At 42.2% G+C, this 23,053-nt stretch overlaps 1 protein-coding gene across 6 annotated transcripts in view; it reads left to right on the top strand.

Annotated features, from left to right (window-relative positions):
• CREB5 (cAMP responsive element binding protein 5) overlaps positions 1-23,053 on the top strand; it is a 396,562-nt gene that overhangs the window by 289,166 nt on the left and 84,343 nt on the right. For all 6 annotated transcript variants that reach the window (XM_079785886.1, XM_079785885.1, XM_079785888.1 and 3 more), the window contains 2 exons: positions 2,224-2,350; positions 7,605-7,715. In XM_079785886.1, coding sequence (XP_079642012.1) covers positions 2,224-2,350; positions 7,605-7,715 — 238 coding nt within the window. The remainder of the gene's footprint in view (positions 1-2,223; positions 2,351-7,604; positions 7,716-23,053) is intronic.

The following is a 23,053-nucleotide window of genomic DNA, read 5'->3' as shown; positions in this document are numbered from 1 at the left end:
ATGGTAGTATATATATTTTGCCCTTTGTTCAAGAGGATATTGCCAATCAACACAATAAAAAATTTTAGTTGATTTTCCTGTAATAGTTTTTGCTTTTCCCTAACTGTCTCTATTGGAAGTATTATTCCCTCTGTGACTAGGGAAACAGACACATGGTAGAAGGCTACATACATATATGTAATGCGTGTAGAGATGTATACATATGCACATCTATCTATCTGGATGGATATATAGGTCTATAGGTGAAAGGGTGAGTGGATGGATGAATAATTAGCTATCTGTAGGAATATTCTCAATGAATCTTATGAAACTGGGGAGTTCAGATTATTAATCTTATCTTTAAAGGAACTGAAAATTATTAAGCATGATAGAGTTTTATACAGCTATTTATTTTCAGTAAATGTCTCAAACAAAACATTAAGACGAGAATATAAATGAGCACTGTCTGTTGATTGAGCCACATGGTACACCTCTCTGATTCCATGTAGCTACCTCTGAATGAGATAAGACTTGGGGAAGTTACCGCCTGCTGGCGAATTCTGGAGCACTTGAAACCCAGAGTTTCCTGGAACTAGAAAAGCTGATGGGCCTTCAGAGGCCCTCCTAGGCCTTGCTGTTAATCCATACTCCTGAGGTCCCCAGGGCACATGGCAAGGAATAGCCAAGTACTCCATGCGCTTTTCTGAAAACACCCATCTCGTTGTTACAAGCTACTTACATGTAACTACTCACACACACATTCTATTGTTAAAAACTGGGTGTAATCTCTGTATATCTACACAAACAGTGTAAAGGCTTTATGTTCTTTTCTATTTTCATTTATACAACTTCCTAAACATGTACGTATAGACTACTTTCTGACTAATCCTTTTATGATGTGTGAGGCGCTGATAGCTAGCTGTGTTTCCAAAGGAGCTGTCAGGCAACAGTGGGAAACGCTATCTTCTTTGGGATGATGACAGCCTTGGGAGGACAGTGTGTTGGCCTCTTCTCCATTTCAGTCTCCCAGTTCTCCACGAGTCACCCACGGGAGCTGAATGAGCCCCCGAGAGGAGGCACCGCGCTGCTCGGAGGGGGCTCTGGCCAGGGCTCATTCCCCGAAGCGCAGTCCTGCACAGACCGTCTCTGTCTGCAAGTTTCACATGAGGATTTTTTATTTTTTTAAAGCAAATGCATTCATTTTGTTAGCAATAGTTTCTATCGTGGCATTCAGGATAAGGTGGTTTGACATACGCATTCAGAGGTCCTGAGGCGGGTTTGTTTACTTGTTTGTTGTTAAGTCTTTAACTTCATGGTCTGACATTTGTACAACTCCCCAGAGCAAGGGCATCAGGCAGGTCACTTGTTTGCCATTTTTAATAAACACAAATAATTCCCTTTTCCCCTCAGCCCCATATTCCCTGGCTCATTAATTCAATTGAAGGCCCTTAAATTTTTTTTCTGGCAAATTAAATCACAAGCTCAAACTATGTACTCCCCCGAGGAAAGTGTGCTTGCCCAAGTCCTGCAGGTCAGGTCAAAATCAGTTTCTGTCAAACAGCCTCACACCTCGAGTTATTATGAAACGAGGGGTTGGAAATTGGGGGCTGGGCTCCGGACTTGTCCCACCACAGTGGCCTGAACACAACCCGACTGCGTTCATTTGTGTCCTGGATTTTGTTTTTTGTTCCACTCACAGTGGAGAACAGTGAAAAAATCAAAATAGATTTCTATTGGGAATTCATGAATGAAGCTGGCTCTGCAAATCCAGATAGTGTGAATGTATCCAGAGCCAAGCCAGGAGGGCTTCCAGGCAGAGGTGTGAGAGAGTGTGGATAAAACACATGCACACACATCTCTGACTCTGAAGTCCTCCAGAGGGCAGAGACTTCCTAGTCACCGCAGGATTTCACCACTAAGTCTCCATGCTAAGATGCAGGGGTTAGAAGATTTATCAATTTGTTGTCTATGGAACATCAGTTAGATAACAGAGGTCAGGAAATTAAGTAGAATTTGATGTATTAACTAGGAAGCAGCAAAGGAAGCCAGACTTGTGTTTTATTTGTTATTATTTCCCTAATATTCTCAATTATGTGGCTCTCACCAGAGGATCTGATCTGCTTTGCATATAATGGTGTTCCCCACCCCCCCTCCCTGCTGGTTCTGGTCCCAGGGAAACAGGCAGTGAATCCCCTGCCCCAGGCATCAGGAATAATATCTGCTTCTCTTGTTCCTTGTCCCCAGGCCTGTTCCAGGCTCTCTATCTTCTCTGCTACACATCCACAACAGACAGAGACAGCCCATGCCAGCCTCCATGCCCGGGACCCTGCCCAACCCTACGATGCCGGGATCTTCTGCTGTCCTGATGCCAGTAAGTGCTCCTCACTTCCTCCCAGTCTTGCCCCATTTGAAAAAGGAAGGGAAACTGAGCTTCTGGCTGCCTGGGGAGAAAATGGCCGCTGGATGGAGAGCTGAGCTGTGTGCGAGTGGCTTTGAGTGCCTGCTTGTCCGTCCCAGGCATCTTGCTGGCTTTCCCGTCCCTCGGTGCTTCCCTGGTGAGGCACAGGCTCACCTTCCTACTGGTACAAGTGAACTTGCCACATCTAGGGAATGGGATTTGTTCAGAGACATGTTTTATGACTATTCCAAAGTCTACACTTGGGCTATTTACAGAGTGTCCTTAAACTGACAGTGAGTGTTCTGGCCAGGGCTCAGAGTAATAATAATGCCAATAATAACGATGGTACATATAACTCTAACATGTAGTCATGCATGCCATGCTCTATTAATTATTCTCACCGCATTTGTTGAGTGCTTCTCATGTGCTAGTCATCTCTAGGCACTTTATCAACACATGAAACAATCCTAGGAGGTAGGTACTAATATTTCCCCATTTTTTGAATGAGTGAAGGTACCTTGCTTGTCTGAGAAACAGAGCAGCTGAGTTTTGAACCCAGGCATTCTTGCTCCAGAGCTGACTCTTAACATCTACACAATATGTATGTTCTCTCCTTTCTCACAACAATCCTATGAGGTATGCACTATTCTTATCCCCATTTTACAGATGAGGAAACTGCCTAACTTGGCTAAGGTCACAGAGCCAGTAGGTGATGGAGTTAGGATTGAAATTCAGGTAGTCTGACTCCCAAGTCTACACTCATCATCATTATATTTTCCTGCTTCTCTTTGAAAACAACAGATGGATGTAGATAGGAGACACAGATTATTCCATAGCAAACCGTGCTCTCTTTCCGTGGGATCCCCTGCCTGTACTTCTTCATCCTCCCTGGCATTCTGCATTGGTGGACATTTGGTGGCTGGTGTTAGTCACAGGGCCACAAGGGTTCTCAAAAACCCTAGAGCGGTGTGACAATTCTATTAAAGCCCTCCTATCCAGTATCAACAGTGCCTTGCAGAGTATTTTAAAGAATTGTCTACCTTTGTTATTTCATTTTGTTATCACAGCAATCCTGTGGGAATGTTGACACACATTTTACAGATGTAAAGCTAATATCCAATGTCACACAGCTTGTGAATGAAGAGTTGTGACTGGAACCCAAATCTAAACTCACTGAGTAGCTCAGCTCTGGCAGGTTGAGCAGTTTGCTCATTTATCCGAGTGGGAGGGGAATGAGGAGGGCCTGGTGCCCCAGTTTAGAGAAAGGGACTTTCCCACTGCATATATCACATAGTTCAGGCTAGAAACAGTCTTTGCAAAATTGGGTCAGATGAGCTGGCTGACTTCACCTATGTTCCTCAATGTAAACATCTTTCGATGAAGCAAAACAGCACCATCAATGTCATTACCCCAGGTTTTATTCAACCCAATTAATTGCATGAAGACATCCACTATATGCCGTCTCCATTTAGGCTCTAAATTCCTCTTGTCCAAAATTAGTCTCCTCTCAGAAAGTTGATCCATTGTTCAAAAAGTATTACTGAGTGACCTTGCTTCCATTTGACTAAAGTGTGTACCAATCTCAGGGACAAACGTGGGATACTTGGGTTGAAAAAGCCCAGAAAATAAGGTACCTGGCACCTGTTTCCTGCCTCTCTTTGTTGTGCCACATCACCTCATTGTACAACTTGATCTCCTGGTGATGCTTCAGAATAGAAACGAAGAATCAGGTGCATGGTGCAGAGCCAGTGTAGATAAAAATCAGGGATGCTTCCTGCACAGGAGTTCCCAACCCCATGTCAGGGACAGGTAGCAGCTGCCACGACAATAGTGTCAGTCCGGAGCAGTGATGCTCAACCAGGGATGATTTGGCTCCCTGGGAATATTGGGCAGCATCTGGAGATACTGTTGCTTGTCACAATTGGGGCGGGGGAGTGACTGGCATCTAGTGCGTGGAGGCCAGGGATGCTGTTAACATTTTTTTGCTGTTAACATTAATTTCTGCAATGCACAGAACAGCCACCACAACAAATAATTATTTTGCTCAAATTGTAAATAGTGCTGAGGTTGAGAAACTGAGGTCTAAAGTGACACAGGTGTAACTAATGGAAATTCATATAAACGCCCTAAAAAGCATATCCTAAAAGTTACAGGACCTAGAAATCTGGGTCTTTTCTTCCATATTATCAAGTCACCAGCTCCAATGCTATAATGCTGGCATTTTGAGCATCATCTTCTAGAGTTCCTGCCACAGGAAACCATGATTTACGGGTATAAAAAAGGTCTGTGTCTGCAGGTGCAGGTGAGATTTTTAACTGATTGGTAGCATATGCTGTTATGCCACACATTTCACAGAGCCTTGGGTCTGAAACAAAATGATGTATTTGTTCACTCACTCATTCCACAAACTTTTGTTGAGCACCGTCTATGGGCCAACTACTATGCTAGATTCTGGGATGGGGTGAGGAACAAGGCAGGCATTGCCTTTAAGGAGCTCACTGGGTTGTGATATTCTATCTTCAAAGTCACATGCTTTAATTTGGGGATACGAACATCCATTTATTATTTCAAAAGCCCCCTGAAGTGCAGGTATCTTAGCTTCTGTTTTCCAGTGTGTTTACAGGGAGAAAAAAAACTCAAAAAGAAGGTGAATTCTTTAATCTGGATGTTTTACAGACAATGCAAAGCCTCCCCCATCTTCTGACCCCTTGTTCTAGCCAGCTCCTCAAAGCCACAGGCTCGGTGCAGAGCCTTATTAGTGAGCACCAAAGAGTTGTTTTGAAGAGACTGCTCCTGACCCTATAATCATTTAGAGGGAAATATGCCTTTTTTTTTTTAGATAGAGAAGTCAGCCTGTTTTCAAAATTCTGTTTAATTTGTGAGTCACGGGGTAGAAATAGTCACAGACTATAATTTTTCCGAAAAGCTGGAAGCACGGTGGACTGGGGATCCAGATGCTGAAACCGGCTGCTATGAGGTTTGTAGTGCATGAGGGCTAGCGGCGTGAGAATGTCTGACAGTCACCTGTACTTCCGGACATTCCAAAGATCTCCTTGGGAAAACTGAGGGCAAAAACTCAGTTGGGCTTGATTTCTCTTTAGGAGAAGGTCATCTCTTGGGAAAAGGGGTGAAATGCTACTTGACTGTCCTGTTCCCCAGCCTCTGGAAGTGGGAGTTATCAGTAATAAGCATTTTCCAGAACAATCCTCATGACGTAAGGATTAGAGAACACACACACACACACACACACACACACACACACACACAAGAATTAGAGTACACAAATGTAGTGTTAATGGCACTGAATTGTACACTTAAAAATTGTTAAAATGGAAATTCTTATGTTATGCATATTTTACCATGATTTTTAAAAATTAACTTTTTAAAATCTTTTTTAAAGTATTATTATTATTATTATTATTATTATTATTATTATTATTTTAGAGAGAGAGGAAAGGCAAAGGAGAGAGAGAGAAGCATTGATGAGAGAGAACATCTATTGGCTGCCTCCTGCATACCCCTTATCAGGAATGGAGCCCGCAACCCAGGCATGTGCCCTGACCGGGAATTAAACCACAACCTCTTGATGCATGGGTCAACACTCAACCTCTGAGCCATACCAGCTGGGCTAAAAAAATAATTTGGGGTGATATGCATGTAAATATTTTATTTTACTGAATTGGTAAAGCCTCAAAAGGTTTTGCAGGTGTGCTCTGGAACATCTAGAAAATTCTTTCAATAGCTCCTTTTGAAACAGTTTGACCTATCCACACACTGTTGATACAGATGAACTGATTCAGGCTAAGGTAAGGGTGATGGTGTTGCAGTGAGGGGTGTGTCAACCAGACATTCAGGAGAAGCTGAGCAGCACCTCTGCTAATTCACACATCAGTGTCATAGCCATGCCCTGCCCCAGGAGTGGGCACAACAGGAATTGCAGTCACAGAACCTCAACAATGGAAAGGACATTAAAGGGTCATTTAGTTCAAGTATGGCTCTCAACTCTCCTCTGTGAGCTTTCCTTCAGCGAGAAGGAGCTCTGGATTTCCCAAGACTACCGAGGCTAACTTGGAGCAGAAACCCAGTTCCCTAAAATTTCCGACCATGGTTTTCATTTCCAACTTTTGACAAATGGAAAATCTCTTGCACTGAAGAATCCCCCTAGGAACGTCTCATGATTTTCTGTGATTTCAGTGTAAAATAGAGGTCGGGGCAAAAGTAGGTTTACAGTTCTTTGTATGAAAAATAATGTAATAATTAATAAATAATACAAGAATAAACTCTTTTTACGTACTCACAACTGTAAATCTACTTTTGCCCAACCCTGTATATTTGCTTTATTTTGGTTCTTTGATAGGGGCTAATTTCTACTAAACAGAAAATATTCATCAGGCACATTCTCCCATGACTGAAATAGAGCTCTGGCTGTATTTACATTTTAGCAGGAGCACCCTGGAGACAAAAATGCCAGAATTTAATGCAGCTCTTTGAATGATATTGATGCTACACACCATGGCGGGTCAGCAGGACAATGTGGGATTGGTGGATCATGTCATACAAAACCCTCCACTGCCTTCTTCACCTACCCACAGCCCCAGTCTCACCCTGAGGCCTGAGACTGCAGTTGTGTAGTCACGAGGAGGTTAACAGGGAGGAAGACATGTGCTGGAGGCAGAGGATCAAATACCTGTCTGGGTCCTTTCAGTTGTGTTTATGAGGAAGAACGACAGGCAGACCCACCAGAGATGCTTTCAAAATTAATTTTATTTTTTCTTATTGCTAAAACAATTCATGTTTCTGTATGAAATTTAGGGATGGGGGGGAAGCCACAGATAACCTGAGATAACCATTTGGTATATTTTATATCCTTCCAGCATTTTTCTATGCATATGTTATTCTTCATAGCTATAAAAATCAGTGTAATTCCTGGCAGTTGGAGGGTTTGCAAAAGTGAAAATATTCGATACTTTTGTTTGGAAATGATCTACATGACAAGGTAGTTTTGTTTGGCTTGGAGCATCTTCTGTAGAAGGTGTAGCTTTGGGTGATTCTTTGATGTGGTTGGGTTCGAGGCTCAGGAGTGCATTGCTTACCCTTCACCAAACACAGACTTTCTCCGCAGTTATTCAAAGAAACTAGACACGATCCATTTGAAAGAGAAATGCTGCTTTGTCTATAGCCTAGACTGCCTCCTCAGACTCCTGACTGTTGCTTTCCTTTGTCTTAGATGGAGAGACAAATGTCAGTGAACTCCAACCTCCTGGGAATGCAAGGTCCAAATCTCAGCAACCCCTGTGCTTCTCCCCAAGTCCAGCCGATGCATTCAGAAGCCAAAATGGTAAATAACACGTATAATCACCCTTTTGTTATTGCATGATTTTTTCTTTTGATTCCTACTCTGGCTTCCACATTTCGGTCAAGTCAGGTAGACGGCTCCGTCTTTGTTGTGGTGAATAGGTCTTTCTGTGGAAAGGCTATGTGCAGAGCTTGGCTCTTTCTTGGAGGGTGTTTGTTACTGAACCTTGAAGAAGATGATCATGTAATGAGCATTGGATCAGCGCGTGGCCTTAGTGAAAGAGATATGGCGAAGTTTGGGGGATTCATGGCAGTTAAGTGGGATGCACCTAAGTATGTGTGTATTTACTCATAACCTGAAATTAAAACTAATCCCGAGTTTCTCTTCTTCAAGGTGGTCACAGTTTCAGTGCCTCTTGCCCTGTCCCCATACCCATTTATACATGCGTGTGATTTCTAAGCACACACTATTATGGGAATATTTTGCGTTTTTTGTTATAGTTGTCAGATGTGACATTGATTGGAGAGGATCAGAGCAGAGTAACAAACACATGATTTCAGGTGACAGCCTTCAGTGACTTTTAACATATGAGACTTATGTGCAGTAAGGTCAGTCTTCCCAATCCCAGTGCTAGATGCATGCATTTATGTTCTAAATATTAATAAAAAGCAACGCATGTCCAACCTGGCAATATAAAGTAAATTTGCTGGTTATCTCTAGTGAAGTTGCTTGAAGTAGGTCATTCAATTATCATTCAAATTCTAACACCACAATTAGTAAGGTATCCGATGACAACAAAAGGTTTAACTATCTGTTGCTAATGGGTCCTTTTGTGAGAAGTTGGAGATTTATTTGGTTTGCTGACTGACAACATTAGGGACCTTGTTTGATGGTTGGTATGAGGATGTTCTTGACAGTTCTAAAAATTAGCTATCAAAACCCAGTAAGTTCATTTTCAATGGCAGCAAGTTTTTGGTGGTGTTTTTTTTTTTTTTTTTTTTAAATGTCTTCTTCTCTTCGGTCACTTTCTCTTGGAAACTTCACTCATTTGACTTGCAGCTTCTTGACCCAAGGAAGCGATGGAACTCCCAGCGTTGGCTACCTCTGGCAAATAAAATCTGTGGTCAAGAAGTTCTCTATGCCGTGCCACACAGTCCCTGTGACATGCCAAATGGCACCGGCATCTTCGGTAAAGCTCGTTAAATCTTTTTGGAATCGGCAAATATTTTTTCAACTTAAGCCCTGCAGAGCCAAACCAAATACTTGCTGGCAGAGTATAGTTCAAACTGGCATCAGTTTTGGAGACCAGAGTAATGCCATTTTTTTTTTTTAAGGAAAATAAAAAATGAACTGTGAAGGCACTTAAAAAATTAAGTTATTCATGTGTATGAAGACGTGTTCTGGGTCTGAGCATCCTATGCACCCCCCACCCCCCACCTCCCCACCCCACCCCCGCCCGCAGCTGGATTATTTCTGAATCGTCTTGTTTGGTTCAGGTCTGTATCCTTTTTGAGGGACCTCCCAGACAAACTTGAGGTGGATTCTCAAACATAAGTCCAAACCAAATTTCCCTGCCAATTGATTTTCACTGGGTTTTATGCTACCACTTGACTTAAAGTGTCCTGCCCTTTTCCTTGCTGGCAAAGAAGTAAAATGCTTCCAAAGGGAGTACAGGCTGTGATTACTTATGCATAGGAAATAAAAGCATATGGTATGGCAAATTAATAGTGAATAATATCAGCTGGTGACAAAAGGGAATCGGTCTGTACTTATAAAAATAGTGTTACCCCACAAATGTTTGTTGAGTTAAATTTACTGAGCGAGCGCACTTCTCTGCTGATTCATGTTCTAAGTGAATAAATATTTCCAGATCCATGATATCTAGGCAAATGAATTCTACAATGGCGTTGGGGCTTAGGGAACACAGTTATTCTCTCTACCCCAAGCTTCCATGCCTAATCCCATTATTGCCAATATGTTACCCAGGGGGAAATGGTAGCATTCGCCACTCATATATTGGAAGAATAGCATTTACTTAGTAGCTTGCAAAAGTGTTAAGTGACTTTTAATACATTACTCAGCATCTCAGCATCACTATTCTTATTCTGCCTGCATTATTCACTGGAGAAACCAGTGCTTGCCATCTACTAACATTACAGTATTTTCTAGCAGCTTTGGTTACTTAGATGAAAGCTTTTATGAAAAACAAAGTAGTGAAGAAAAAAAAAAATCGATGATTTTCATGTCAGCCAGAGCCTCCCCGGGTTTCTCAGAACTATAGGCTTTGTTGTTCTATGCCTAATTTTCTTCCTGTGTAAGACTGGAATGGATTCCAGATTTCAACTAAGACTCTTGTTTCACTGTTTTCAAGGACTTTTCCAAAGGTCACACATGGGCTATTTTGATGAATGCACTCTGTGTGGGGGGGGTGTTTTCGGAGCACACGAGAGAAACCAGAGAGGCGTCTCCCACACCCAACACTACAGACCTATTCTGATGGGGACAGTGGTGTTCAGTTCACACTCCCCGTTGGCCACTGACAACAGCCATCATCCTGAATCTCTGGTGAAACTTGGAGGTCCTGGAGGTAGACAAGAGCTTAAGACAGGATTGTTTTAAATGCACAAGTTTGTTAGACGCTGTCTGGCTAGTGATTGCTTAGTAGAATACAGCCACTTTCCTTGTCCCAAATCCGGCATTTCCATTGTGGGAGAACAGAATTGGTGTCCCCAATAAGCTCTACAGTGCATTAATGCAGGAATCCTAAATCTGGAAGCATATATGTCCTTCTTGACTTAATGTACATTAGTACCAAGCAGTGACTTCAATGTACTGTAGCCACATCTGTGCTGGTCTTATAATAATTCTAGCAGATTATAATTTAGTTTTATGGATTGTTGTTCAGAAGAATTAAGCCAACCGACATATGGCTTCATAATTACACAAGTGAATACTGCATATTGGAGTTTGTTTGGGGGTCAGAGCAAACTCAAATTTGTGAGAGCTTTCCATCTTTCCAACCACCCAAACAGCAGGCTCTTCCTCCACGGTTCCTGGGATCAGTGAGTGTCTTCCATGACCTGGGGTCTGCTGGGAAGGAAATTCACATGATACCTCGTGTACATTTTGAACACCCAAAGAGGAAAGTGAGGTACACATAGAGAAATGAAAAAGGAGGAGAAGAAGGAAACATGGGTGCTATCCCCATTTTACAGCTGGGCCAGCTGAGGCTCCAAGCAGTTAAAAAACTGGCCCACAACACATCACTTAGCAAAGGCTAATGTCTCAGTCTCTAATGGCAAAGCTTTTTCGACACATTTATCCTTTAGACAAAAATGTCATATAGCTTCCAGATATCAATAACCAACAGATTAAATCACATTCTTTAGGGTTAATTTATATTTATATACAAACTAGAGGCCCGGTGCATGAAAATTTGTACACGGGGGGGGGGGGGGGTGTTTCTCAACCCGGCCTACCCCCTCTCACAGTCCGGGAGCCTTCAGGGGATGTCCTACTGACAGTCTGGCCTCCATCTGCAGTAGGCGACCAGGCAATCAGGGCAAGGTGCTGCCCCCATCACCCCGCTGCTGCTGTCACTGCCGGCTGCCACAGCTGCCTTCTCTCCTCGGCCCTTGCAGCCGCTGCAGCTTTGTCCAGAAGGACATGCGGAAGACGACTGGTCTATCCGGTCTAATTAGCATGTTACTCTTTTATTAGTATAGATGGGAGACAAGGATGGCAAGGATAGTGCAGGCTTGCAGATAACCTGGAAAGGATGAGGAGCAGTTGGTGATATGGAACTTCCCCCTTGGTTAAACCAGAGCTCTGTGGCCTCGCTGACTGGTCTAGCTTTTCTGCCTCTTTCTCCAAACACATTTTTGTTTGTTTATTTGTTAATCCTCACCTGAGGATATTTTTTCCATTCATTTTAGAGAGAGTGAAAGGTAGGGGATTAGACAGAGAGAGAAAAAACATCAATATGAGAGAGACTTATCAATTGGTTGCCTCCCAAACGCACCCCTACCGGGGACAGGGATCAAGCCTGTAACTGAGGTATGTGCCGTTGACCCAAATCAAACCTGTGACCCTTCAGTCCTAGGGCCGACACTCTATCCACTGAGCCAAACCGGCTAGGGCACCAAACACATTTTTATCTTGATGTTTCTTGTTTTCCACTTGACTGATTGGAAACTCTTTGAAGGAAATTCTTGCATTGTGTAAGCTCCATGCACTGAGAAAGGCCCCATGAATGAAAACTGAACTTAATTGAGTTGAGTTGGATTTAAATTATGGGAAAGAACCAAACCCTAAACATGGAAATAGGGTAGGATAGAGTGGGTAAGGAGCAAGGGTGGGACTGAGAAGGAGAGAATCAAAGTAGATAAATGCTAAGCTAAGTAATTAGTAGGTAAAGAGTAGCTGATGCCCAGCCTGCATGGTCAGTGGTTGACCATTGATCTATGAACCAGGAGGTCATGGTTCTATTCCCAGTCAGGGTACATGTCTAAGTTGTGGGCTCGATCCCCACAGGCAGCAGATCAAGGATTCTCTCTCATCATTGATGTTTCTATTTGTCTCCCTTTCTTTTCCTCTTAAAATCAATAAAAATATATTTTTTAAAAAGAGTAGCTGACTACATTTGTTTTCTTTGAAAGATATCTAGAAACAGCATCCATCATATTATTTCCTTGATAGAAAAGCAATATATCTGTTCCTTAGAAAATAGAAGATGGAATATCATTGCCCGCCTAGGAACTGCGAGCAATCAGTATGCTGTTTCTTCCATTGTGATGGACTGGTTGTGCTGTATTTTGGTCATCGACTGTCAATACTTCATTCACAGCTAGGTTTACAGTTCATTGAATGCATACATAAATATATGTATTAATGACTGAGAGAAAGAAACCAAAAAGATTGGAGAGTCAGGGATTTTTTTTAAAAAATCTTCTTTTATTCTTTATTGTTTAATGCAGTGGTCGGCAAACTCATTAGTCAACAGAATGGCAAACCGTGGCTTGCGAGCTGCATGTGGCTCGCGAGCCGAAGTTTGCCGACCACTGATTTAATGTATTACATACGTCTCCTTTTTCCCCCATTGACCTCTCCCGGCCGCCCCCAACCCCCAGCACATGTCCTCATCCCCGCCCCCCCACATCTGTGTCCATTGGTTATGCTCATATGCATGCATAAAAGTCCTTTGATTGATCTCTTACCCCCTCACCCCCCCCCCCCCCCCCGCCTTCCCTCATAGGTTGGACAGTCTATTTGAGTGTCAGGGATTTTTAAAGATGGAGGTTACTTAGTAAAGACCTTGCTCAAATTCTTCATTTTACAAGTGAGGACACCAAAGCCTGGTAAAGACTTAGGGAGATCAGGTCATCATTTAAACACAAGGCTGGGCTCCCAACTCAGGTCTTCTTTCTTCTTCCCAGATTTGTGCTCCCACATCAGCCGTACTGATAAATTATTGACAGCACTTTTTTCTTGGCTCTGGTTTCCTCCTGGCAGATTGGCAGACAAGAACTGGGATGGTAGAGTGAGCAATCACGGTTAAATCTCCACTTTGTTTTGAATGTCAACCTGGGTGTGTTTGTGTTTGCCTTTCCCCTCCCTAATTATCGGCTGGTTAACTGTTTGCCGACAGTGCCCCGTGGCCACCCACTGTCCCACAGATAAATCACAGAGAAGCCTGGCTCCATATGGAGTTGCCTGGAAAGCTTATACACATGAAAAGACAGTCTCCAGGTAACATCTCTCTGGCACGTTTGAGAAATGCACTTCTTCAATTTGCCTATTTGCTTTAAGCATCTCAGCTTCACTTCCTAAAAGTGCAGGAATAAAAAAAAGAGGTGAATATTGAATAGGCTGTCTGCTTCTCAGAAGGTTGTAGTGAGGCAGGAAATGCTGTGGACTTTAAAGAAGCTGTCATTAACGTTTGCATTGTGCCAGCAGCTATGTGTCCCTAGAGTCAGTGATCAAAACACAATGACGTGCTGACCCGAGGTGACCACTTTGTTCCAGAATTTTCCTACCTCACTACTGTGAAAAACCACTGTCCAATATGCAGATAAGTAGGGATTATGGAAGATTCCATGGCAATAGCAACAAAAATCTATGTTCTTAATAATATATATGATGGGTCTCATTTTTAACGGCAACTTCCCTTCTTAAAACACCATGGCAGGAAATAGTAATTGTTAACATTAGTCAAATACTTGCATAGGTCGCAGAAACTGTGTAAAGCATCTTGCAATATATTATCTTACTTAATCCTCAACAAGCCAGTGACAGAGACACTATTCTTAACCTCATTTTACAAATTAATAAGCTGAGAAGTTGGGTAATTTGGGAAGAAAATAGAAGCTGATGAAATATAATGCTGCACTGTGACCCCAGGCACAGGGCCTTGGCCCTGGCCCTAAACCACAATGTTTGCCAGCAATGGGGAGGATCATCCTATGAGTTTATATTAGTAGAGCACTTTCCAAATCGAAAAGCACTTTCACATGCATTGTCTCATTGGAGCCTCACAGCAGCCCAGGAGGGTTGCTCATTCTAAAGACACAGAGAGGTTAGGTGACTTTTCCCGCATCATCCAGTGGCATAACCAGGCCCCGAGCCCAAGTCTTCTTTGATTTCCCCTCCCCTGTTTCTGCTATATCATGCTGTCCCTGGCGTCCCCATGGTAATTTACTTTGAATAAAAGCAGGTTCTGAGCCTCACATTAATAGCCCAGGCCCAGCCATCTATTAGCTTGTGCCTATTAGATTCTCTAGTCCTTACAATTAAACACTGGACAGAGGCTGATCCATATTTCTGTCTGGCTAAGACAAGTGCTGAGTCTGAGCTTAGCTATTGAGGGACTAAAGCCACAACACTTCTCCGAACCTTGCATATGCCATTGCCACTTGGCCCGTTTAAACTGTAGACTGTTTAATGTAGAATTATACTGTGCCATTTTTTAATAAAATGTAAATGGTTAGCTTATGAGCTCATTAACTAGAGGTAGAAGCTATTTGTTTATGTTTCTATAGGACAGAATAAATTTCTACAGAATTTATAGTCCACGTGTGGATCAGAACCACAAATACACAGGATTATACATTTAATATATATTTTTTGAAAATAAGAACTTAAGATTATCAATTGCCCAAGAATCACCAAATTCCAAAGGTGATTCATAGGCAGGAAAGAAACTTGGGGATTATTTTAGCAAAATCTTTTCCTTCGAGAGACAAAGGACTGAAGCTCAAGTTAATAATGTCTCCAAGGTCACGTAGTTAATTAACAGAAGAAGTGGAATTAGAACCCAGATTCTGGCTTTCAAGTTTATGGAACTTCACTCTCCACGTGCTAGTCAGAAGTTGATCAGAAGGTCATCTGTTAGTTGCTGTGATAGTGAACCTTCTAAAGGAGGTGCTACCGGAAGCATTTTCTGCAATTTGATTATTGAGGCGTAAAGTACCTGGGGTAGAAGTGGGTCAATCAGCTTTTCCCCCCCTTTGACATCAACTGGGAATTGAAACTATCATGATTGCCCAAAGAAATGGGTCCAATTTTCTATCATTTTTCCTGAGACTCAGGGGTGTTGACCTGAGACTACTAAGCTAGTCTTAGTCGTCATCCAGAGCGTGGGTCCGTGCTGAACATTTTATCTCTGGGCACCTGGCACAAGCTGCCTTGATTTTGCCTGCCACCAAGCAAAACTAAACTTCCCATGTCTCATCGCTGGTTCTATGGGGGCAGCATGGGTCTTACGTGGGCATTTGGAGATCTGTGCTGGGCTGGGTGGAGTGGTGACTGAGCCCGCTACTCACATACGCAGGGGTATTGACATGTCCCTTGCCGTAGGGGGTCTTTCTCTTGGCTGTTCCCGCTCCACCCACATCAGCGGGTCCTCATATGCACATTTAGACATTCTCCAAGGACTCATTGTCTTCCCAGTTTTATTCCTTTCTCTTTCTGCCAGTATCCACCCTGTTTTGGTAACCATGGCAACAGGTGAAATACAATCCCAATATTTGCTCACTGCCTCTGTCATCCATCCCAGCACGCGCATTGCCGTGTCTTGTTTTTGTGTTTGTTTAATGTTCCCAAGCCTGAAGTCAGATGCATTTGGGCAAGGACACTGCACACGGTCTGGTTCGGAACAGCCCGTCAGACAATTTTCAGGCGCGTCTCCTCCATGTGTTTATGTACGTGTGTGCGTGTGTGTCCCTGTCTGCTTTGGAACACTGCAAATAAGTTCAGCTTGTGTCAGAAAAGGCAGGAGGCGGGTGAGGGGAGAGAAATTTCACAAATCTAGTTACAGGGAAGTTCTACTTTGGAGAGATATATTTCAGTCGTTTTCTTGGAATTTATGTAGCTTACACTTTCCAAGATTTTTGCCAGCACGACTAATAATGAAAGTTTGCTTTGCACTTGGGGATGATGGCTCTGCCTTGATTTGGTTTTTTATGTGGGAAATAGAGAAGATCTGTCAGAAAATTTGTGCCTTGAGTGGGGGTGGAAGATGGGGCAGATAGAAGAGGCAAAGTTTTCCTAAAGATTTGGATCTTTTTTTTCTTAAAAAAAAAAAGGGAGAATCTAATCTTCAAGTCCAAAACTAACAAAGAATGTTTTCCTTATAAAATTGTCTTTTTTAAAATCCCCTGTTAGTTTAAAAAGGTAGGTTGTGCATTAGTCTGAATAAGATGAATCATTAGATTCTCCGATTAGTTAAGTCCCACACAATAAAAGTAAACATCAAGCATTTTTATTTCGAAACAGTATTTGCAGTCATCAGAAAAGGTGTGTTCAGGAAGACAAGATTGTCATCCAACTGTGTCCTTGGATCCTAGAGATTAAAAGTGCAACCTGAGAGGCAAGGCGGTAACCTGATTTCAATAGGGAGCCAGGCGCTGAATTCTGAATTCGAGAGCTAGCAGGACCGCACTTGGGTTGAATTTCAGAGTTGGCAAGCACTTCGCTTGCACCCTTTTCTGGAACGTCCCTTTCTCTTCTGGCATCTCCGCATGGGAATGTGCCCATGTTTCCAGGGTACATGAGGCTTCGGTCTGGTCCTGTGTCACTTCCAGGCTCTGCTACCCAACTCAGCTCTGCACCCCCTGGTCACTCTCCGAGAGCCTCCCGGGAGCCCGGCACCTCCCTGAGGGCTCTTGGCACTCTCTGGCTGCCTTGCCTACCTATCCGATTTCCTTTGCCTCTGCGGACGGCACTCCTTTTTTCCAAGACTCAGCTCCAGTGCACCTTTCCTGTGAAGTCTTCTCACCTTCCTCGGGTAGACAGGAGCCATGCCTTCTGCTAGGTTGGGCTCCATGTGCACCTTATTTGCCTCTTCCTTGGCACTGTGTTCCGTGCCGCTGTGTACCTGCCTCACTGCAGCCTGGGAACCCCTTGAGAACAGAAGACAGTTTGATTCAGCTCCGTGTTCCCACGTTGGTTCTCTCTAGCACTTTCTATGCACCTGATTAATGCTTGTTGATGGAATGAAGGAAGGAAAGTCTGATCAATTCATTTAGATGCAGATGTTACTGTGACTGAATATGTCACTTCATACTGTGGGCTTTTGTTTTCTTTTGAAGTTCCAGGGATAAGGTAGCACCTAAATCAGAGGATTGACTCACCAATGGTAGAATTTCAGAACCCATGACAAGTGGGTGGGTGGGTGGGAGAGAGATATTTGAGCAGGTGAGAATCCTTCCCACAATTTCCCAAATCCCTGCATTGGTACCTGGAGACTCTGCCAGCCACGAGAAGCCCTGCCCGAGACCTCTGGGCCCGTGGTGCGGCGCCACCTGAAGACGAAATGGTTTGATATCAAGGTGCTTTGATTCTTCAATATTGAAATCCTCTTGGTGCAGCAGGCCCGAGACTTTAATACTTTTGAAAACCTACATAAATTCAGGATTCCAATATAGTTTCGGTTCAAAATGACTACACAATTGACCCTTGAACAAGGCAGGGGGCAGGGCTACCTGCACACAATTAAAAATCCGCATACAACTAAGTTGGCCCTCCACAGAGGTGGATTCTAAAACGCGATGGAGAATTCAGTTTTCGAACTGGGGTTTGTTGAACTCATGGATGCAAAACACAGGGATATGGAGGGTTGACTATATTTATAGAAAAAATATTGGGTATAAGTGGATCCACACAATTCAAACTTGTGTTGTTCAAGGATCAAATGTGTAGTGGCAAACTTTGGGGGGTTATGTTAAAATGAAAATATCTTTTGTCTTTTTTTCCTGCTTTTATATGTAATATATCAAAATTAGGTTTTTACTAAATGTATATAAAATTTTATATTTTTAAAATTTTATGTGATATTATGAACATTTTTCCATATCAAGTATGTTTTGAAAACATTTTAATAATTGTATAATTTATCCTATGAGTGTCACATAAAAATTTAACTGTTTATTTACATTTCTTAATATTTAGATTTTTCTCTACTAACAATAACCTATTGATTATAAAAATAAACAAAAAACTAATCCTAATTATTTGATTATATCTTTGATTATTTCCTTTAGGATAGGTTTCCAAAATTAGAATTACCAGTTAAAAAGGAATCAACATTTTAAAGACTTTGTATATATGCTGTCAAATTTCTTACAATTCATACTAATTTTCATTACTGCTTGTAATATCAAAGAATATGTATCTTGTAGCATTTTCAGAAGTACTAAGCATCATTTTTAACAAAATCTTTGCTAGTGTTTGTTTGCATTGCTTACATTGTGGGTAATGAGGACTTTTTTTCTATGTTTCTTATCCACTTAATTTTTTTCTTTGATACATTTCTGTACTTTAAGGCAATTTTTCCTAATTGGGGTTAGTATTGGAATCCAGGGGGGAAATGATAACAGCAGGTTGTCCCCCTCTACTGCATTTTTCAAATTCTTATTAATTAGCTGGCTCTACTACCTTACTTTTCTAATGATATGCTTCTAAGACTAAAGACTAATGCATATGTTAAAATGATTTAGATGTTTAGTATTTTGTTTACATGCCTTTCACATAGAAGCTCAGTGTTTTGAGGTTTGTTTGTTTTTTAAAATCTTCTTAAGCTTTCTGAATTTTATAGCTATTCAACTTATTTATTTCAAAATATTAGCTTCTCTAGGAATACAAATGTGGCTGTTCCGCATTGTCTGTGTTTATCTAACCCAGCCTTTGTTTATTTAAATAGATAGCTGAGTATCTTAAATAAACTGCAGATATGGTTGTGTCTTTCACAACTGCCTGAGGTAGGGTTTATATGGATTCTACTCTTATCCCATTTATGAGAAATCGACCTCTGACTATTTTTATGTCACCAGTCACTATGTAAGTATATCGACTTATATTGATCAGTCTTATCACTACTGGTGGTTAAACGTGGCTGAGTCCATTCTCAAGCAAGGAAGTTAAACAGGAAATATAAAACAGCTCAAGTCCCATGAGGTGATGTTGTTGTTAACATACTGTTGAGTCGCTTCTGACTCCTGACGACCCAAGGCATGACTGATGTCCACAATGTCCTGTTTTTACCAGCCCGGCTCAGCTCTTGCGGACTCACGCCTGTGACTTCTTTTATGGAGTCAATCCATCTCATATTTGGTCTGCCAATTTCCCTGCTGCCTTCTATTTTCCCCAGCACTATTGTCTTCTCCAAAGAACCCTGCCTTCTCATGATGTGCCATGAATGGGGTATTATTTTAAGGTTCAGCGAGCCTTCTGTTAACTGTAACCTCCTTACTAATACTTAGGTTCCCTGAGGGGTGGGATCTGAATCCTAGCACCCAGTAGGCATAGATATCTCTTTGCCAAATGAATGGATATGAGTAATTAATTATATGATAATATCAAACATGCATTGAGTACAGATCATGGGCCATGTTGCCCTGTGATTTCCATGCAGTGAGGAACTGCACATAAAGGTACTTAGGCATTTGCATGTGTTATTTATTTAATCCTCACAACTGTCCTGTGAAGTCAGTATTTCTGTTTTTATAGACAAATAAACTGATATACAGAGGACAGTGCCCAAGATCACTCAGCCAGCGAATGGCAGGCTGACAGTTTGAATCCAGCTCTGGGATCTGACCCTTCCATGCTGGGTCTTTGCTTTGGCAACCTGGAAACAGCATGGTGCCTGGATTCTAGCAGGGGTGGAAGCATGGAAGCAGTGACAATTAATTGGCAAGTATTTATCATCAGTGTCAATTCTACATTAGGCCTCCTTTCTATTAAACAGTAGGCCCCTGACATTCCTGAGGGTTTCGTCTGGCATTGTTGTGAATCCCCAAACCTATGCATCATTTCCCTGCACCCAGGGCAACAAGCAGAGAAACAAATTGCAATACTGACCCTGGACAGAAGGCCAGACTGAGCGTCATATTCCCTTCCACAGCTGAGTAGTAAATGTAGTTCAAATCTACGCCCAACAGAAGTTCAAATCACACTAGATCATGAACTTTGAGGGTTATTTTTTAATAATTAGAAACCTTTAATATTAAATTGGAAAATACCAAGTCTCTGTCTTTAACAATAATATTAATAATGACTGCAAGCTCATATTTGAAGATATACAAAATGTTTTCATGCCTTTCACCTAGACTATCAGGTTAACCTCTTATGGAGCCATAGCTGTCAACTGGAATTAAGAATAAGGTGGGGTGTTGTTGTTTTTTTTGTTTTGTTCTTTTTTGAAATTTGAATTTATTGGGGTAACATTGATTAACAAAATTATATAGGTTTCAGGGTTACAATTCCATAATAGATCATCTGTATATTGTATTGTGTGTTCACCACCCCAAGTCATGTCTGGTGAGGGAAGGAGACTTTTGTTCTTTTGAGAAGCAGAATAAAGCATTGATTGAGAACAGAGACCTGAGAAACAGACGGTTGGCTTCAGATCCTAACTGCATGACCTGGTTGCTTAGCCTCTCTGTTCCTCCATTTCTCATCCATCTATACTAATAAAAAGGTAATATGCTAATTAGACCGGGAGACCTTCCGGGAGACCTTCCAGATAAAGCCATGGTGGTGGGGCTGAGACACAGGTGATTAGGGGCAATCAGGCCAGGAGGGGAGGGCAGTTGGGGGCTAGCAGGCCTGCAGGGGGGGCCAGTTTGGGGCGAGAAGGCTGGCAGGTGGGGGCAATTAGGGGCGAGCAGGCCGGCAGGGGGGCAGTTGGGGGTGATCAGATTGGCGGGGGGGGGGCAGTTGGGGGCAAGCAGGCCGGCAGGGGGGCAGTTGAGGACGATCAGGCCAGCGGGGGGGCAGTTGGGGGCGAGCAGGCCGGCGGGGGGGCAGTTGGGGGCGAGCAGGCCGGCAGGCAGAGTGGTTAGGGGCAATCAGGCAGGTGAACGGTTAGGAGCCAGTGGTCCTGGATTGCGAGGGGGATGTCCAACTGCCGGTTTAGGCCCGATCCCGACAATCGGACATCCCCCAAGGGGTCCCAGATTGGAGAGGGTGCAGGCTGGGCTGAGAGACACCCCCCCCCCCCCCCCGTGCACAAATTTCATGCACTGGGCCACTAGTAAAATATAAAATGGGGATAATGTTAGGGCTTCTCTTAAAGAGTTATTTTGAGGATTAAATAAGGTAATAATCGGGAAACCATTTGGCATAATACTTGGCTCTCTGTATATTTTTAAAAACTTGATTCTTCCCTAGCTGGAGTGCTCAGTGGCTAGAGTGTCACCCAAGAGACCAAAGGGTCACAGGTTCAATTCCCAGTCATGGTCACATACCTAGTTGCAGGTTTGATCCCTGGCCCCAGTTGGGGCTGGTACAGGAGGCAACCAATTGATGTCTCTCTCTCACATCAATGTTTCTCTCTCTCCTTTTCCCTCTCCCTCCCTCCCTTCCATTCTCTTTTTAAAAAGTAAACATTTCCTGCTTTATAGTATACTTCTCTTTCTTTTATTGGTTTAACTTGTGACATTTAAAACGTATTTGTATGAATGTAATGCGCAGCATAGGGAATGTAGTAAATAATATTGTAATAACTTTGTGTGGTGACAGATGGTTACTGGACTTACAGTGGTGATCACGTAATGTATTTAAAAGTCAAACCACTATGTTGTACACCTAAAACTAATAAAACATTGTAGTGCAACTATGCTTCAGTTTAAAAGAACACACTTGTACAAAGTTCATAGTCTCATAGAAGAGAAAACTGAGACTAAGAGAGGTTAAGTACCTCACCTTTGATCATTCAGCAAAGTTGTGGTGAACTCAGTTTTAGAATCCAACTCCTACTTTTGATTAATGTACTGGATTCCTGTGCTCTTTATAGAGACTTGGATTTAGAAACCCAGGGGAGTCATACAGCTGTTGCTTTGAATTCACCAATTCATTGAAATACATAAAAATAAAAATGACTTTTAAAAAAGTTTTTAAGTAATTCAAAACTTATTTAAAAAATAGAGTTCAGTGTAGCATATTTTAGAATTTCAAGTACTTGTTATTGTTTTACAGTTAGTTCATAAACATATAAATATGAAAGCATTTTATAACATTAAGTGTTTTAATGTTAAAAATTAGGGCTAAAATTACACAAAAGACCAAAGGCTCACCAAGAAATATATATTAAATTCCATTGCCTAAAATAGACTTTTACTATGTCTGTACAAATTGCTTTAAATTATACAAATATTTGGACTATGTCTGGCCATGAGACTCAACTATGTACCCTAAAATGACACAAGCAGTACCAGGCCAACATTTGGCATTTATTTTTTTTCCAAAACACCCAGGATCATTATTCGTTCCAATGAGACCTTCCCTTATGCTCTGTAAGTGGGCTTGGAAGAAATGCTGGTGAAGGAAGGAAAGGGCTCCCCAGGACCTTGGATGCGGGTGGTTGTCTCTGGGACACGGTAAAGAAGGCTCTTTGCCAACATACCCTTTGGAACAACCATACCCGTGATAACAGAGTGTGAAGACCTAATTATTTTCAAATCTGATGAATGAGTTCAGCTGTTCTGTAGACCAGTATGGGGTATGTGAGAACATGGGATCACAGCAAAAGCATGTTTATCTCACTCCATCATTGCAGTGAACTTTATCTCCTGGGAATTTTCTTAAAGGGCAAGTCTGGACAGAGTCATGGCTTGATGACCAGGGGACTATAAGGGAGTTGCTGCTAACTTCCAGTTATGCAAAGATAGGGCCTGCATTTGTAAGGAGAGATAAGCTAAAGGGCTGTGCATGCTCCTTAGACAAAGCTAATTTGTCACATCGTCACCATTAATCTGTTAGTTCCCAGTCGCTTGGTTCCAAGAGATCTGGTCTGTAGATTTATTACATATGAAGAAATGCCTCTACCAGCCCACTGAGCCATCAGTTCATTTATTCATCCTTTCATTCAGAAACTCTTTATC

This window comes from Cnephaeus nilssonii, assembly GCF_951640355.1.
Source record: "Cnephaeus nilssonii genome assembly, chromosome: 12".
Taxonomy (NCBI): domain Eukaryota; kingdom Metazoa; phylum Chordata; class Mammalia; order Chiroptera; family Vespertilionidae; genus Cnephaeus; species Cnephaeus nilssonii.
Note: the sequence above shows the minus strand (reverse complement) of the source record. Positions and strands in the feature narration are given on the sequence as shown.